This window comes from Petromyzon marinus, chromosome 21 (genome assembly GCF_048934315.1).
Source record: "Petromyzon marinus isolate PM22_M1 ecotype Great Lakes invasive population chromosome 21, UKy_Petmar_22M1.pri1.0, whole genome shotgun sequence".
NCBI lineage: Eukaryota > Metazoa > Chordata > Hyperoartia > Petromyzontiformes > Petromyzontidae > Petromyzon > Petromyzon marinus.
This window is the reverse complement of record NC_133687.1, coordinates 11,338,216-11,357,718: the sequence shown is the minus strand read 5'-3', so window position 1 is coordinate 11,357,718 and position 19,503 is coordinate 11,338,216. Positions and strand designations below refer to the sequence as shown.

At 53.4% G+C, this 19,503-nt stretch overlaps 1 protein-coding gene across 7 annotated transcripts in view; it reads left to right on the top strand.

Annotated features, from left to right (window-relative positions):
* Nucleotides 1–5,609: 5,609 nt before the first annotated feature.
* Nucleotides 5,610–19,503, top strand: part of SYT7 (synaptotagmin 7) — a 226,772-nt gene continuing 212,878 nt past the window's right edge. For 4 of the 7 annotated variants that reach the window (XM_076068564.1, XM_076068563.1, XM_076068562.1 and 1 more), the window contains exon 1: nucleotides 5,611–5,850. In XM_076068564.1, coding sequence (XP_075924679.1) covers nucleotides 5,823–5,850 — 28 coding nt within the window. In that variant the 5' untranslated portion in view covers nucleotides 5,611–5,822. Of the gene's footprint in view, nucleotides 5,851–19,503 lie in introns of all 7 variants that reach the window. The other 3 variants (XM_076068560.1, XM_076068559.1, XM_032957955.2) reach the window with 2 other exon arrangements.

The window sequence follows — 19,503 nt, the reverse complement described above, 5'->3', positions numbered from 1 at the left end:
TGTTAACTACCTCGCCTGGTATGCACGAGGTCGTGGATTCGATCCTAACCATGACGATGCCTGCCGCTGTATATTTGGAGTTTGCGTCTCTCCCTCTCTCTCTCTCTGCCCGTGGTCGCGTGGATTTTTCTCCGGGTCCTCCGGTTTTCCCCTCCACATTTAGACTCAACATCGCGCGTTTAGAGTCTTGGGTTATTGCTATAAATGTTCACGCGGTGACAATACGGTAAGCCACTTCGCCGAGCCATCATTTGTGATAGACAGATCGCTTCTGAAAGAAAAGCAACTACAAAGCTCAGTGAACCTTACCTTGTAAAATAAAAAAATAAAAAGTTTCTAGTTTAAGTGTTCAGAGGCTATCGCTCTTGTTTGAGCAATAGGAGAGCCTTGCCGAGTCTCAAGACCCCCTTTTTCAGGAGGGTCCTGCCAAGTTTTTGCTGCAGTCGGCAGCGGTGGGGGGGGGGGTGCTTGTAAACCAGTGGGGTGATAAAAGGCGACCGGGCGTGGTGCTGGCCTCCAACCTTTGTCGTGTTGCCGTGTCGGCCTTCATAGGTGCTCGCTAACAGCACTTGCCCCAACAGTCTGTTGAGGCTATCTATGGGGGTATTTGCCTTTGCGCTACGTATAATGCAACCGAGTACTCTTGCTACACACGCCGGGTGGTATATTTGCAAGTGATTGGCGTGTAAATGGTCTCACAAAGTTAATTGTAATTGGAACGGATGAAGATTTGACATTGACGCGGAGGGGGGAGGGGGGGGGCAATGATTGCCGCTGCCGTGTGTGCGATCCCGAGTTGAGCGATGCGCGTTGCGCTGTGCGGTTAAACCCTCGTTGTTGACCAAAGAAATGTTGAACAAATCTGAAGCCCGTGATGACGGTTACAAGATGGCCGGCTCTATGCGAGTGACGTCACAGGGTCTCGAACGTCCACGGCGGAAGCAGACGGCGGAAAGCGTTCGACGACATCCGGCGAACAGCTCACCCTGACCGCGATCGCTCCCTCCTCCTCATCCTCCTCCTCCTCGCAGACACACCGGTGGAACCATCATGCGCATTCATCGGAACATCGCCGCCGGGACGATGCTGCACCACATCTCGCTCATGAATTTGGAAAGAGCACGCACGGTTGTGCTGCGACGGGGCCATCGCCTCCACCCCGCACACCACGCGTCCCACCCACCACCACCACCACCACCTCCTCCTCCTTCTATTCCCAACCTCCAAGTCGCTTGCCCCATCCTCCACCCCGCACACCACGCGTCCCACCCATCACCACCACCACCACCACCACCTCCTCCTTCTATTCCCAACCTCCAAGTTGCTTGCCCTATGCTGTCCAGGAAACGCTATCGCATTGTTCGCCCACGCGCCGCGGCGCCTTCTCAATTTATATTCCGCGACGCCTTTACACTCGCCTCGTGTGTGGCTCACTTTTGTCTATTAGAACAACAACAAATCCATCCCATTCCGACTTTTGTGAACTTTCACGGTGCGTACGCGTCGACAAAACCGCGTCTAATGGGGGGGGGGGGGTGGGGGGGGTTGGTCGGAGTGAGTTCAGTTAGCCGGGTCAATACATTAATTAGCCAACACATTTAAAGGACGTGCTTGCATGAGGCGGATAAAAGTTGGGCCATTAAGCGTCTTGCTATCGCAGTGCGGTTTTTAAAGTGGGCCAGCCAGTACACGTCACAGGCACGTCACAGACATGTCACAGGCACGTCACAGGCAAGTAACAGACACGGCACAGGCACGTCACAGGCACGTCACATGCACGTCACAGGCACATCACAGACACGTCACAGGCACGTCACAGACACGTCACAGACACGTCACAGACACGTCACAGGTACGTCACAGGCAAGTCACAGACACGGCACAGTCACGTCACAGACACGTCACAGGCACGTCACAGGCACGTCACAGACACGTCACAGGCACGTCACAGGCAAGTCACAGACACGGCACAGGCACGTCACAGGCACGTCACAGACACGGCACAGACACGTCACAGGCACATCACAGGCACGTCATAGACACATCACAGACACGTCACAGTCACGGCACAGGCACGTCACAGGCACATCACAGACACGGCACAGGCACGTCACAGACACGTCACAGACACGTCACAGTCACGTCACAGACACGTCACAGGCACGTCACAGACACATCACAGTTACGTCACAAGCACGTCACAGACACGTCACAGACACGGCACAGGCACGTCACAGACACGTTACAGACACGTCACAGACACGTCACAGACACGGCACAGGCACGTCACAGTCACGTCACAGACATGTCACAGTCACGTCACAAGCACGTCACAGACACGTCACAGACACGGCACAGGCACGTCACAGGCACGTTACAGACACGTCACAGTCACGTCACAGACATGTCACAGTCACGTCACAGACACGTCACAGACACGGCACAGTCACGTCACAGACACGGCATAGACACGTCTCAGACATGTCACAAACATGTCACTTACGTCACAGACACGGCACAGACACGTCACAGACACGTCACAGACACGTCTCAGACATGTCACAAACATGTCACGTCAACGTCCACAGTTCAGCTCTACTCGTTCCTCAGTACAACTCGCGTGTAAAGCGAACGAACAAAGACGCAAACTGCGTTGTTTCATTGCTGGATATTTCTACACGTGACGCAAACCGGTTTTAACCGTCTATTTTTTTTGAACACACGTATTCGGTAAAGCAACAACAAAAAACCCACGCGATTGTAACGACCCCGTAGAATCGAGGGTCTAGACCAGAGTGGTTCTTCTTCTTAACCCGGGCGGCACGCACCCCCTGGGGATACGAGATGCCCTTTCTGGGGGTGGGGGGTGGTGCGAGACGCGTCCAGATTTTTTTTTAGAAGGTAAAACACAAATCAAGCACGGGCACGTGTGTACCAACTTATTTTGTTGCATCAAACCCCACGTATTTGTTAACATTATACAAAATATATTTTTACGATCGCGAAACCAAAAGTGGTGCAGGTCTGCAGCAAAGGTTAAGAGCCACTTGCTCTAGCTCGTAGCGCACTGCGCTAACCACTTGCGCCACCGCTCTCCACCCGCCGTACTTGATCCCAGAGACTGCATCACCCCCCCCCACACACACACACCCCTCCCCCCCCCCCCCGCTCAGAGAGAACCGTCGCCCAGCCGACCCCGAGACAGCACCGCGTCCATCCCCAGAGGCAACGTGCACCCGGGGACTCAGGGTGCCACCACCCCTACGTCCGCTCAGCCCTAAACCACAACGGCCGCGCAGCCCCCAGCCCCGATCGATGTTTGGTGGGCGCGCGCACGCGCACGCGTGACCGCACGCGTGCGCGTGCGCGCGGTCACGCACGCGCACGGACGCACGTGGTCACGCGCGGTCACGCACGCACGTGGTCACGCGCGGTCACGCACGCACGCGGTCATCAACGACGGTTGCGGGGGGGGGAGACAAAGGCGGCCGGGCACGTGTAATAAATCGTGGCGGCTGTTTCACTACCACCACCACCACGACTAACACCACCTCATCCTCCCCCTCCTCGTGGTTTGTTCAATAGGCGCTCGCAAACCATCGTCCTCGCTCGCTCGCTCGCTGTGCACCCACCGCAGGTGCGGCGGCGCGCGTGAGTCGCCTGTGGATGAGACGCGGAGCCTCCGCACGCGTCTCATTGGTATGGCGCGTGCGTGCGTGTGTGCTGTGTGTGTGTTGTGTGTGTGTTGTGTGTGTTGTGTGTGTGCTGTGTGTGTGTGTGTTGTGTGTGTGCTGTGTGTGTGTTGTGTGTGTACTGTGTGTGTGTTGTGTGTGTGCTGTGTGTGTGTTGTGTGTGTGCTGTGTGTGTGTGTGCTGTGTGTGCGTGTGTTGTGTGTGCTGTGTGTGTGTGCTGTGTGTGTGTGTGTGCTGTGTGTGTGTGCTGTGTGTGTCTGTGTGTGTGTGTGTTGTGTGTGTGCTGTGTGTGTGTGTGTGCGTGCTGTGTGTGTGCGTGTGTGTGTGTACTGTGTGTGTGTGCTGTGTGTGCGTGCTGTGTGCGTGTGTGTGTGCTGTGTGTGCTGTGTGTGTGTGTGCTGTGTGTGTGTGCTGTGTGTGTGTGCTGTGTGTGCGTGTGTGCTGTGTGTGCGTGTGTGTGCTGTGTGTGTGCTGTGTGTGTGTGCTATGTGTGTGGTGTGTGTGTGCTGTGTGTGCTGTATGTGCTGTGCGTATGTGCTGTGTGTGCTATGTGTGTGTGCTGTGTGTGTGCTGTGTGTGTGTGCTGTGTGCGTGTGTGTGCTGTGTGTGTGCTGTGTGCGTGCGTGTGTGCTGTGTGTGTGTGTGTGCGTGTGTGTGTGCTGTGTGTGTGTGCGTGTGCTGTGTGTGTGCGTGCGTGTGTGTGCTGTGTGTGTGCTGTGTGTACGTGTGTACTGTATGTGTGCTGTGTGTGTGCTGTGTGTGTGTGCGCGTGTGTGTGTGCTGTGTGTGCGTGTGCGCTGTGTGTACTGTGTGTGCGTGTGTGCGTGTGTGCGTGTGTGTGTGCTGTGTGTGCGTGCGTGTATGCACGTGCGTGTGTGCTGTGTGTGCTGTGTGTGCGTGCTCTGTGTGCGTGCGTGTGTGCTGTATTTGCTGTGTGTGCTTGTGTGCTGTGTGTGTGCTGTGCGTGTGTGTGTGCGTGTGTACTGTGTGTGCGTGTGTGCTGTGTGTGTGCTGTGTATGCGTGCGTGTGTACTGTGTGTGCGTGTGTGCTGTGTGTGCTTGTGTGCTGTGTGTGCGTGTGGACTGTGTGTGCGTGTACTGTGCGTACTGTGTGCGTCCGTGTGTAGTGTCTGCGTACTGTGCGTGTTTGTGGGTACCTGCGTCTCTCTGTGCGTGCAGTAAACATCGCCACTAGGGAGACAAAGGCGGGCGGGCGTGGTGCTGGCCACCCACCCCCTCGTGTGCCGTGCCAGCCTTAATAGGTGCTCGCTAACATCACTTGCCCCAACAGTCTGTATGGCTATACGGGGGACCTTTGTATGTGCATGCATCCATGTGTATGTGTGGGTGTACACGCGGAGCGGTGGGGCAGTGGTTAGCGTCATGCGCTCGGAACCCGGCGACTCGAGTTCGATTCCAGGTCACAGCCCAAAAATCGGTGGCGATTATTCGAGCCGGTCTGGGCCTCCCCTAGGTCGACTCAACCTCAAATGAGTACCTCGTGCGGTGTCTAAACGTCAGCACTGGGGGAGACAAAGGCGGCCGGGCGGAGTTCCGGCCGCCCACCCCCTCGTGCGCCGTGGCCGGCTGGCATGGGTGCTCGCGAACAGCACTTGCCCCAACAGTCTGTGCAGGCTATTCGGGGTGGTGGTGGGGGATCTTTGTCTTTGTATATTTGTGCGCGTGTGATAGAGCGGGGGGCGGGGGGAGAGAAGTGGAGAGAAGTGGAGAGAGGTGAAGGGAGGAGAGAGAGGGGAGAGATAGGGGAACATGGAGGAGCAAATGAGAGAGATTGGGGAGTGGAGAGAGAGGGAGGGGGAGAGAGAGAGAGTGGCTGGTTGGGTAGCTTGGTGGGGGTTGATAGGTAGGTGGGTGTGTGAGTGTGGTGTGTGTGTGTGTGTGAGAGAGGGGGGGTGGTGATAGGGGGGGGGGGGGAGAGAGGGCGCCTCCCCTACTACCGTACTCCTCCCAGCAGCTCTCGTCCGCTCTCCTCACACTCCGTGCTCTGTAGTCACGACAGAGAGGAGGACGAGGAGAGACACAGAGAGAGAGAGGCAGGGAGGAGGAGGAGTGCATCGAGGAAGGAGAGCGAGCGCGCGCGAGGGAGAGAGAGAGAGAGCGAGAAACATTATGCCTTCCTCGGAGGAGCGAGCAATCCGTGAGTAGAAAGAGACGCACGGCCCCAACACTCTCTCGCCTCGCCGTCCGCACGCGGAAGGACTCACACGGACGATGCACGATACGTACGCAGATACACACACACACAGACACGTCGGCACGCATAGTAAACATACGCGTACCTCCACGCGTGCGCAACGATCATCCCCCCCCCGTACAGCCTTTCGCAGACTCGGGGCACCTATTAAGAATAGGCACACGTGTAAACACACACAGATACACACAGATGCACACGGATACACACGGATACACAGTACTTGCACACACCCATGCGCGCACGGACTCGCGCGCACATTCACACGCGCGCACACGTACGCGCGTATAAACGCACGGGCATACACACACAAACACACATTGACATACGCACACACGCACACATTGGCATACGCACACACGCTGACATACGCACACACGCTGACATACGCACACACGCTGACATACGCACACACAATGACATACGCACACACATTGACATACGCACACACATTGACATATGCACACACATTGACATACGCACACACGCACACACTGACATACGCACACACGCACACACTGACATACGCACACACGCACACATTGACATACGCACACACGCACATACATTGACATATGCACACACACACACATTGGCATACGCACACACACACATTGACATACGCACACACATTGACATGCGCACACACACGCACACATTGACATACGCACATACACGCACACATTGACATACGCACATACACGCACACATTGACATACGCACACGCGTATTGACATACGCACACACGCGCACACATTGACATACGCACACACACACACGTTGACATACGCACACACACACACATTGACATGCACACGCGCGGACACTGACATAGGCACATCCATCCAAACAATGCACACACACACACAAAGGCAAAGGTGCCCCGTGTAGGGATACATACAGACTGCTGTCAGGGGCAAGTGCGATGAGTGAGCACTATATGTGCGTACGGTACAAACATTGCACGCGCCCTCTTCCCTAGGTAGACTCGGCCCAAAATTACATCGGACAATATACGCGCGTGCAATCGCACACAGCGAGCAGTACATCAGCAAATACATGCAATGTATTGTAAATCAAATGTTTAATTTGTCTATGTTATATTGAAATGCATCGTGTAGTACGTTTAGTACCGTGTATGCACACACACCACGCGTCATATACATCGGACAAAGATATCCCGTATCGCCTTCGCAAACTGTTGGGGCAAGTGCGGTCAGCGAGCACATACGACGTGCTTGTGTGCGTGGTCCAGCAAACCACTCCCGGCCGCCTTTGTCTTTCCGGTGGTTGATGTTTACCCCCCCCCCCACTACTGAGATTGTACTCGGGAACAGCTCAAGAGCCGTGCGCTAACTACGCCACCGCTCCACACCCACACCACACACACACCACACACACACACACCACACACACATACCACACACAACACACACCACACACACACACCACACACAACACACACACTCACGCTCAGTAAATTGCACGTCTATATATAGCCACTGACTGCTGTTTGCACGCATTATATATTTATACAGGATGTCTTGCACACACACACGGACTATATATAATCTGTACACACTTACACTATATCACAACTATTACTCTATGTAATTATTTAATAATAATGTACAACGATACGTCAATCCACTGCTGGATGAACGCGTACTATCCCCGCCACGCACCTTTGGATCATGAGGGTTTGCGGGATGGGGTGGGGGGGGGGGGGGGTAAGGGGGTGTTTGACCATACTTCACCACGCTGGTCATTGCTGCTAGCCAGCTGGCTAAACTACACATCACTCGCCACTGATGTCAGCCGTGGCAGGGAGAGCCAACTCCGAAAAAAAAATCGCGTTTTCAGAACGCAGTACGCTGCTAACCACTGCGCCACCGCTCCACCTAATACATACACGAGCATCACGCCGAACCAGAATATGCGTAGAATATACAGCGTTGTGTGTACACACACACCGTGCATGCCACACGTGTATACGTACACTATGCTGCTATATAGCATACACATTACATTATAGAATACTACGCATATATGCTCGCTGTATGCATCGCGTGTACTATACCGTACACACACACACACGCACTCATTTATAACCACAGTGGCATCCCGTACAGATGAGCAGTGCGCGGCTATGGACGGACGTATGTATGAATGGTGTGTGTGTGTGTGCGCACGTGTGCTCAGCGGATGTGTGCGTGTGTGTAAACATTGGGGAGACAAAGACGGCCGTGGGTGGTTCTGATTGTCAACACCCCCCCCCCTCCATCCCTCGGTCGGCCTTCATCGACGCTTGCTAACAGCACTTGCTCCAATGGTCTGTCAAAGGCTATCTGGGGAACCTTTGTCTTTGTGCGACTGTGTGTGTGCGCATATGCACAATGCACGCGCGTCCATCTGTATATCTGCATGCCCGCGTGTATGTGCATTAATTGTAATATGTGTACTGTACCGGTAACCGCATTGGAACAACAACAACACAAAAAACCGGTTACGAACCGGGTTTTTGCGGCACGCACGCGAACGCGAAGAGCGATCGGCATCTACCCGTGGATCAGCTCCGGAACTGCTGGGAAACGAAGGGACCTGCTGCTGCTGCTGCAGCCCCTGCTGCTGCTGCCGCTGCTGCAGCCCCTGCTGCTACTGCCGCTGCTGCCGCTGCTGCTGCAGCCCCTGCTGCTGCTGCTGCAGCCTCTGCTGCTGCTGCAGCCCCTGCTGCTGCTACTGCCGCTGCTGCCGCTGCTGCAGCCCCTGCTGCTGCTGCTGCTACCGCTGCTGCTACTGCAGCCCCTGCTGCTGCTGCCGCTGCTGCTGCCCCTGCTGCTGCAGCCCCTGCTGCCGCTCCTGCTGCTGCTGCCGCTGCTGCTGCTGCAGCCGCTGCTGCTGCTGCAGCCCCTGCTGCTGCTGCAGTGTTGTTGACGGCATCGCATCGCAGCGCACTGGCAGCCTCGAGGTTTGCCGGTTTGACGCCATCTCCCGGCGTGGCAACTGAACTTGCTTAACCCCCCCACCCCCCACCTCTCTGTCAACCCAGTAGGGTTGACGGCAGTGAATTTGACCCTCCGGTCGCGTGTGGTACCCAGAGCTTCTGCAAGACGTCCGCATGGTCGGCGTGGAAGAGTAGGCCGAGTCACCAAATGACGACCCTCGAGGAGAGAGGCCTCGAGCGGAGGGCCATCCGCCGGCAGTGGCGTGAGCCGGGAATTGCGGGGGCTGCGCCTTTGCCTTTTAAATGAGAAACGTGTTGTGTGTGTGAGTGTGTCTTTGTGTGTGTGGGGAGCGGTGGCGCAGCGGTTAGCGCGCTGCGCTACGAACCCGGCGAGCCGAGTTCGGTCCCTACGCTCGGCCACCAACATCGGTGACGATTATCTGAACCAGTCACGGGCCTCCCCTATACCGACTCGGCCTCAAATGAGTATCGGGGAGACAAAGGCCGCCGGGCGTGGTGCTGGCCACCCACCCCCTCGTACGCCGTGACGGCCTTCGTAGGTGCTCGCTAACGGCACTTGCCCCAACAGTCTGCTCAAGGCTGTCCGGGGGATCTTTGTATTTGGGCATGTGATCAATTGAGCGTGATCGTGTGCACGTGTGTGCCGAATGAATTCAAATCGCATCAATGTCACGCATTCATCCGTTCCAATTACAATTAACTTTGTGAGACCATATACACGCCAATCACTTGCAAATATACCACCCGGCGTGTGTAGCAAGAGTACACCCCATCCCCATAGATAGCCTCAACAGACTGTTGGGGCAAGTGCTGTTAGCGAGCACCTCTGTGAAGGCCGACACGGCAACACGACAGCACCACGCCCGGCCACCTTTGCCACCACCCTGGTTTACAAGCCCACCCCCCCCCCCCCCCATTTTGTCAATCCACTGCTGGATGAAGGCCTCCGCAGTAGACATGCAAATATCGTGCCAACGTTGAGATTAACGATGGCCCAACGTAAAGCGTAAAACCCAACATCGGCCCGACGTTTCCAGGGGCCTCCACCCCCCCCCCCCCCCCACTGCGTCTTGCGGGTCGTGGGAGTTATTCGGAGCGTACTTGACCGCCGCTTTATAGCTCATCGGATTCCTCCAGGATAAATAACAGATGTTCTCATTCTGGGTGGGCGTTGGAGTACAGCACGATTAACGTGGTTATGTCGGCGCTGATCGCAGCATCTGTTTTATGCGCGATGGAGGGGTGGGTGGGTGGGTGTGGGTCGCCCATCCAAGGCTAAGAGCCTTTTAGCTTCTGAGATGTCACGATATCGGGCTCGAGTCTTGGATGAGTTGTACGTATATTGAACTTCTTTCGCACCGTACGTAGCCAACCGTGCTTATCGGTCGTGCGAGGGGGGGGGTAACAACAAACTGAACACAAAAGCGGCTCTAAAGAAATGAGTTTTTAATTTAGATTCTAAAGCGCATCATAGCTCCCGGTGGTATTCCTAATGTCGGAAGGAAGAAGAACGTTCCAGACGGCCGCTGCGGTGACTGTCTTTGTTCGCTGGCTGCAAGGATGAGCGGAGATCGCGTGCACGGTTTATGCTCCTCGACGAGTTCAGCGAGCTATTGCGGTTCATTTGTGGCGAGCACTTTGTGTGTGTGTGCAACGAGTGCGACCTCGTAACGCGTACGCTATTTCGCTCGGCAACATCGTAAGCCAATGCGGCTCGGCGAGCACCGGACGGACATGGTCGGATATTTGGCCACGGTGGATATTTTGGCCACGGTGGATATTTTGGCCACGGTGGATATTTGGCCACGGTGGATATTTTGGCCACGGTGGATGCTGTGGCCACGGTGGACATTTGGTCACGGTGGATTCTTTGGCCACGGTGGATGCTTTGGCCACGGTGGATATTTGGCCACGGTGGATGCTTTGGCTACGGTGGATATTTGGCCACGGTGGATGCTTTGGCCACGGTGGACATTTGGCCACGGTGGATATTTTGGCCACGGTGGATGCTGTGGCCACGGTGGACATTTGGCCACGGTGGATATTTGGCCACGGTGGATGCTTTGGCCACGGTGGACATTTGGTCACGGTGGATGCTTTGGCCACGGTGGATATTTGGCCACGGTGAATATTTGGCCACGGTGGACACTTTGGCCACGGTGGACGCTTTGGCCACGGTGAATATTTGGCCACGGTGGATATTTGGCCACGATGGATGCTTTGGCCACGGTGAATATTTGGCCACGGTGGACACTTTGGCCACGGTGGACACTTTGGTCAAAGCAGAAACCAGAAGAACTCAACAAATTGAGTTGTAAACCTTCCAGCATCTTCACACGACCGAGTGCCGGTGGTGCGTGCGTCGTTTTATTGGCACAACGCGAACCGCGATCTTCATTATAAACTCTCCAATAGTCGACGCCACCACCTTGAAGTGCACCCAGGAGCCGTCACAAGGTTACAACATCGCGATATAACAACGACGCGTAAGCTTGTTACAGTAGAAACCCCTCTTAACGACCCACCCCTGGTAACGACTAATCGCTTAACGACGGGCCTCCATTGAGGCCCAATGTGCAGTGTATAGTGTAGTGTATAGCATTGTATAGTAGTGAAGTGTACAGTGGTGTAGTGTATAGTAGTGTAGAGTAGAACCCCTCTTAACGACCACCCCTGGTAACGACTAATCGCTTAACGACTGGCCCCCCATCGAGGCCCAACGTGTTCGCTTACCGACCATTCCCCCTTTTAACGACGGGCTTACGACGAGCACGCGCCCGTCAATTTCGGCCAATCGGCGAGCTCCAAAGTGGTCTGACCAGGCCTCGGCCAATCGGTGACGTCCATTCATGGAGCGTTGTGGCATTGAGTATATTTCGATGCCATTGGAACGAATGAAGCCTTTAACGTGTAATTGCCACACTCGCTTAACGACTAAATCACTGAACGATCGGTTTGGTAGAATCAATTACCGTCGTTAATAGGAGGTGTTCTACTGTACTGCACAGTTACGGGCATTGTACAGGGTAGGCTGATCCATTGACAGATAACCCACTAACTAGTACTATAACTGGAAGGAGTGGGGGGGGGGGGGTGAGGTTACCGTGTAGAGACCAAGAAGAGCGTTCCAGTTTAAAGCCCTCTCCACCGTATACGTCTCCCCACAGATGTCAACGAAACTTCATAGCATCTTTTTGTTGTTGTTGTTGTTGTTGTTTAAACTAAAGAGACTGGGGGCCATCACTTTTGTCTCTCTCACACACACAATTGTGACACCATTCAATCATCGGCATCATCATCAATGCCGGATTAAGCTAGTGCGGGGCCTGTAGCATCATGTTCTAAAGTGGCCCTAAATAAAATAAAAACACGTAAATATTAAAACACAAATTTTGAACTCGCACAGTAAAGTAATTGTATTGTTTCATTTGCTACACAGCCAGATAATACGACAAATCGCTAACCTTAAAACACCCAGTCGTTCATAAAAGTCGAAGGCAGTATCGTACTATAGTAATAGAGCAAGTGCAGAATCACTGAACCGAATTTGAAGGCATTTAGCGCGGGGCCCTTGAAAGTGCGGGGCCCATAGCTACATGTGTAGCTACTTTTGCTACTGGGATAATCCGGCACTGATCATCATCATTAGCCCCCGTCGAAAACAAAGGAGTATATGTATAATCGTGGTTATCGTCAGGGTTTTAAAATATCTATTAATCAACGGGGTATCTACAAATGGATCGTCCTATATCTTTACGAAACAGCTCTGGCGCGTGTGTTCAAATCTGTGGCTGTGACAAAAACAACAACTACAACAACTAAATAATAGTTCCCTGCGATGTGTCAATGTCAATTTGTTATCCCGTTGGTGTTCACACACACACAAAAAAACAAAGACAAAGATCCCCCGTATAGCCTTAACAGACTGTAGGGACAAGTGCTGTTAGCGAGCACCTATGAAGGCCGGAACGGTACACGAGGGGGTGGGTGGCCAGCACCACGCCCGGCCGCCTTTGTCTCCCCAGTGGCGATGTTTACACACCGCACCAGGTACTAATTTCAGGCTGAATCGACCTAGGGGAGGCCCAGGACCGGTTCAGATAATCGTCACTTGGTGTTAGCCGTGAGCGGGAATCGAACCCGGGTCGCCGGGTTCATAGCGCAGCGCGCTAACCGCTACACGCGCGCACTTGCCCGTGTGTGTGTGAATATCAACGTGTGGATAGACACACACACACTCACACTCGCACCATCAGTAGTTATTGCTGCATTCATTCCACAGATGTTTTTTGGGTCTTTCGGTAAAGTCACGTAGATAGGTACAAATTAATAAAAATAAAAAGAATAAATATAAAATAAAATAAAACTACGACGTTTCGATCACAACATGTATGTCCTCCTGATGACAATTGCGTATGTTGTGATCGAAACGTCGCAGTTTTTTTGTTTATTTTATATTTATTCTTTTTTTATTAATTTGAACCTATCTACGTAACTTTACCGAGAGACCCAAAGAATATGAATTCCTGCAGTCACGAGAGCTTCAAGTCAAGATTCATTCCACACATTTGCGTGGAATCGCCGAGGCTTGCAGGTGCGTTGCCAATCGCGAGCGACTGACCGGCCGGCCAGCGCCGCTGAGTGAGCGATCGGAGGCACCTCTCGTGCGCCGACTATGGCACCGCACCGACTATGGCACCACACTGACTATGGCACCGCACCGACTATGGCACCACACCGACGATGGCACCACACTGACTATGGCACCACACTGACTATGGCACCACACTGACTATGGCACCGCACCGACTATGGCACCACACCGACGATGGCACCACACTGACTATGGCACCACACCGCCGATGGCACCGCACCGCCGATGGCACCACACCGACGATGGCACCACACGGCCGATGGCACCACACGGACTATGGCACCACACCGCCAATGGCACGACACCGCCGATGGCACCACACCGACTATGGCACCACACTGACTATGGCACCACACCGACGATGGCACCACACTGACTATGGCACCACACCGACGATGGCACCACACCGACTATGACACCACACCGCCAATGGCACCGCACCGCCGATGGCACCACACTGACGATGGCACGACACCGCCGATGGCACCGCACTGACGATGGAACCACACTGACGATGGCACTGGACCGACGATGGCACCGCACTGACGATGGCACCGCACCGACGCCGTGGCGATCGCGTTCTGTTGGGGCTCGTCGCGGAGACCTCAAAAACAAAAAGACAGACGGAGCCTTCAGGTCGCGATCCGAATGCGTCGCGGAATCGGCGCGGGTTTAACGCTTCGTGATGTCCGGTTTCGTCGGGGTCGGGCTGCCTGTGGGCTCGCCAGACGAGGCATTTCGCGAGTATTCGTGTGCAATGAATACCCCCTAAGTGCTTATAGAGTAGAACCCCTCATAACGACCACCACTCTTAACAACTAATCACTTAACGACGGGCCTCCATAAAGCCCAACGTGCAGTGTATAGTGTAGCGTAGAGTAGTATAGTGTATAGTAGTATAGTGTATTGGAGTGTGTAGTATAGTGTATAGTAGTGTATAGTGTAATGTATAGTTTAGTGTATAGTAGTGTATAGTAGTGTATAGTGTAGTGTATAGTGTAGTGTAGAGTAGAGCCCCTCTCAACGACCACCCCTGTTAATGACTAATCGCTTAACTATTGGTCTCCATAGAGCCCAATGTGTAGTGTGTAGTGTAGTGTATAGTGTAGTTTATAGTGTAGTGTATAGTGTATAGTAGTGTAGTGCCTCCATAGAGCGCAATGTGTAGTGTATAGTAGTGTAGTGTATAGTGTAGTGTATAGTAGTGTATAGTGTATATTAATGTATAGTGTAGTGTATAGTAGTGTAGTGCCTCCATAGAGCCCAATGTGTATAGTAGTCTAGTGTATAGTGTAGTGTATAGTGTAGTGTATAGCAGTGTAGTGTATAGTAGTGTAGTGTATAGTAGTGTAGTGTATAGTAGTGTAGTGTATAGTGTAGTGTCTATAGTAGTGTAGTGTATAGTGTAGTGTATAGTGTAGTGTATAGTGTAGTGTATAGTCGTGTATAGTCGTGTATAGTAGTGTATAGTAGTGTAGTGCCTCCATAGAGCCCAATGTTCGCTTACCGACCATTCCCCAGTTCACAACGGGCTATTGTAAGTACAGTAAATACGAATTAATGTATTGATGAACCATGTTTCTCTTAGTATTGTGTTCATAATGTTGATAGTATCTGTGTGCATTAATATCCATTGTTTAAGTGTTATAAAGTACGTTTTGTGGGTGAGAAAGGGGTACAAACTTTCGATGCCATCTGAACGAATTGAGCCTTTAACGTGCGCTTCCTATACTCGCTTAACGACCGGAATCGTGGAACCAATCACCGTCGTTAAGAGGGGTTCTACCATACAACTTCAGCAGACGTTTGGGGCAAGTGCCCGTTACCGAGTAGCACCAATGAAGGCCGACAGGGCATAACAAAGGGGGTGGGGTGGTTAACACCACGCCCGGCCGCCTTTGTCTCCCTAGTGGCAATGTTTTGTACACATTGCACCAGGTACTCATGTGAGGCTGAATCAACCTCGGGAAACGTTTCAGATAATCGTCACTGGGTGTTGATGGCCCTGAGCGGGAATCGAACTCGGGTCGCCGGGTTCGTAGAGCAGCGCGCTAACCACAGCGCCACCACTCCCCACGTGGCCAGTCACGCGCAAACAATTAACAAAGATCCCCCGTATAGCCTGAACAGACTGTTGGGACAAGTGCTGTTAGCGAGCAAATATGAAGGCCGGCACGGCACACGAGGGGGTGGGTGGCCACCACCACGCCCGGCCGCCTTTGTCTCCCCAGTGGCGATGTTTACACACCGCACCAGGTACTCATTTGAGGCCGAGTCGACCTAGGCGGGGCCCAGGACCGGTTCAGATAATCGTCACCAGTGTGTGTGGCCGTGAGCTGGAATCGAACTCAGGTCGCCGGGTTTGTAGCGCAGCGTAGCGCTAACCGCTGCACCACCGCTCCACATCTTACGCACGCACAGATCCACAGACACGCAGCAACACTGAGTCGCGCTGACGTTGCAATGAGGCCTGTCCCAGGCTTCTCCTAGGTCGACTCAGCCTTAAAAAAATAATGCATTTAGCGAATGCTGTAACACGTGACTATCATACAGTCAAAGCGCCAGCCTTAAATGAGTACCTGGTGCGGTGTGTTGTCAACATCGCTACTCGGGAGACAAAGGTGGCCGGGCGTGGTGCTGGCCACCCCCTACCCCCACTCGTCAGCCGTGCCGGCCTTCATTAGGTGCTGCTCGCTAACAGCACTTTCCCCCAAATTATATTCAGGCTACACGGGGGATCTTTGTCTTTGCGTTGCGTGTGGTGCAGCCACGCGGATTTTTTTAAAATTAAAACTGCATCCCCCCCTTTTTATTTTATATTTTAAAAAATCCTTCCTGAAACGAATTGTTTTCCACACTGCGTTTACGGCCTTCAATCTGTGGCTAAGGCTAAAAGGGATTTGAGTCCACACCAAGCCTAAGGCCGGCTGGCTCTGCCTGGAATTTCCGAGCAGGCTAAGTCGGGACAGAAGGGGGGGTGGGTGGTGGGGTCTGGAGGTGGAAGTTCCGTCGGAGCTGTGAGCGAAGGGCGCTCGAGAACTTGAGTGGCAGATTAATATATATTTTTTATGAACAAATTTCTCTTTGTCGTTTTATTACGGGCGCGCGATGTCACTTGCCGCTTGGTGAGTCATCGCTGCTGAGAGGGAACGGATTGAGGAAGAAAAGTCGGTGTGATGATCACGATGATGATGATGATATTGTTGCGAAGGGAGCTAGGTGGTAACCGTGGTACATCTCCGACGAAGCTCACGCTGGAGGAGATGTGATACAAACATAGTCAGACGTGGGGGGGGGGGGGGGCATTGGGTGGGAAATAGGAGGAGGAGGATGAGTGAAAAAGAGCTTTATAGCTCATCGGATTCCTCCCGTCTAGATAAATATTCTGAATTAAAAAGAAATAACATTATTACAGGTTGGTGAGATGTTGGAAGGCGCCCGCCAAGGGCACTAAAACCAAGCCCCCGATTTGCGACGACTACCAAAGCCACGAGGATTCCCACCCGCCCGACAACTGCACCTGTGACGTGCCGCAAATTTCCGAGAAATGGCCTAAAAGCAACCGGTCTCGATCTGCCGGAAACTTCTACGTAACTTATTTAATTTTTTTAAAAAATCTCTCGGCCAAATAATGATTTTTTTTTAAAAAAAACCTACCGAGTGAATGCAGCGAAACGCGAGACGCTCTCGACTCGCCGCCACCTTGACGACTCCCCCTGCTCCGGCGGCGTTGATTGCGAATCGCACCGAGGAACTGAGCACCCCCCCCCCTACTCACCAACCCCCTTTGGTCGGTCACTGGGTTTGTAGCGCAGTCATAGAACCCACGCTCGAAGCGGCCGCCCCACAGACTCCCCAACTTGAATTGCCCGGAACGATCCGCCGTTCGCGACATGGTTCAGATAATTATCGTCACTGGCGTTGGCCGTGAGCGGGAATTGAACCCGGGTGACCGGCTTCGTGGTGCAGTGCGCTAACCATCGCGCCACCGCTCCCCATACGTGCACACACACAGTTCACATACACACACCAAGACACACTCTCCTACACGCCTGTGGCCCTGTGGCCCGTGGGCCCCCGATGTAGTCTAACTGCCTGCACACTCAATAGCGGCATCGCACCGGTTAAACCGACTCGCATCATCTCACTTACAACTAAAAGGAGGGAGCTAATTGAGATGGGTTATAATTGACATAATTCTCCAGAAACAGACAAATAATTCCCCACCGGTTATTTTTAGTTTGTTAACGTCACCAGCTTAGTCACATCGATTGCACTAAACCGGTTTTTATATTCCTTTACACACATTCAAGGGCCTGAGGACAGCGTCAATAGCGGGCCACCGACATCCTGTTCGGGGTCCAATTCCGTGGTGGGGCCTTAGGGGTCAAATAGCTACCTCCTGGATTGTGCCTCCTGCTTAGGGCATCGCTTCTCCGTGCGCGGTTTTTTTTTTGCTGGAACTGGGTCGTGTTCCTGGCTAGGCCTGAAGCGTGCCTCTAGCACTGAGGTTTGCCAACTCAAAAGGGACGATCAGCCCCGGGTGCGTGCGAGTCGCGCCAATAAGAACCAGCGGGCAACAACGGAAGAAGGGAGACCTGCATCCAACATTCACGGTCTTGAGCGGTGCACTCACGGCTGTAGTTCTCACTCAATAGTTTCCGTCAAGGCTGGCTTGGAATAGAGATGTATTGGCGTAAGGCACTACCACTAGAGTACAACGCATGCCTGTTTATAATACGTATGTATGCTGAACATCTTTAGCAAAGTACGTAGCCAACTGTGCTAATCGGAGGCGCGGAGGAGGGGGGGGGGGTAAACTGAATGTAATGTTATTGGACCCGGATATATTCCTACAATGCTTTGAACAGGTTTATAAATAGGGGCAGGATGGATGGGGTGTGGCCAAAATAAGTCCTGGAGCAGTGTTCAGGGCTGCGCAACCTGAAATCAAGCGCCGCGCGTAACCTCTGCCGCATTGCATTCAGACGCACGCTCCGCTACGTGAAGCTCCGACCGTGCGGCATTAAAGTTAATCGCAACTGGGTCAGCTGTGGTACCCTAACCCAGGGGCGATGAGAGTCCACGCGTTCAAAAAAAAAGAGAGCGCGCAGGTACCCACGGTCCAATTTTTTTTTTAATCCACGCTTGGATTCCTGTCTGCCTGGCTGGCGTGCGTGGTGACGTCACCCGCACCCCACAGCATTGAGCCGGGTCCGTGCGTGGTGACGTCATGCCTGCCCCACCCCCCCCCCCAACCCTCTTGCAGTTTACTCCGATGGAGGGGGCGAGCTCTTTAAGATAACTGCTTCGTGACCGTGTCCACGATTCATCGAGAAGGACCCACCACCGTCTCGCGTGTGCACGACGCATTGCGGCTCTTGAAATATTTGAGGGCTTTTCTTGTTGTTATTGTTACCGAATTCGGAAGAACAAGAAGAAGAATAAGAAGAAATAAAAACGGCTTTTCCTCTCCGTTTTGGTCGTGGACCCCTGCGGTTTAGAGGAAGAGCCGCGAGCGGATGAGAGACGGTACCGCTCGCAAGCGTCACCACACCCTTGCTCACCCCGCCGCCGGATGAAGCCCTCTCCGTCACCCCGTGTCGGTCACGGGGGTTGGGGTGCATGTGACCATACTTCACCGCGATGGTCAATGCGGGGCCTGGCGAAGGAGCGGCATCCATTTAGTACGTACGCATGGAGTGGAGAGAGGGGGGCGGGGGTAACCCAAATGCGTACGCTTGCGTATGGGGGGTCTACTGACAATGTACGTACGCATAGGAAACGGGGGGTGGGCGGGGGGTTGGGGGTGAAGCCTCGATAAAAATTTGTCTACAAAGGCCTTCAAATGAGCCACAGTTCAGTTTCTTCAGCTGTCAGACAGCAAGTACTACCGGGAGAGGTGGGACTGTGGGAGAGGTGTCACTTGCGTGCCACCCTACCCCTGACTGCGAGCAATCACTCAGCTCAGCAGTGATAG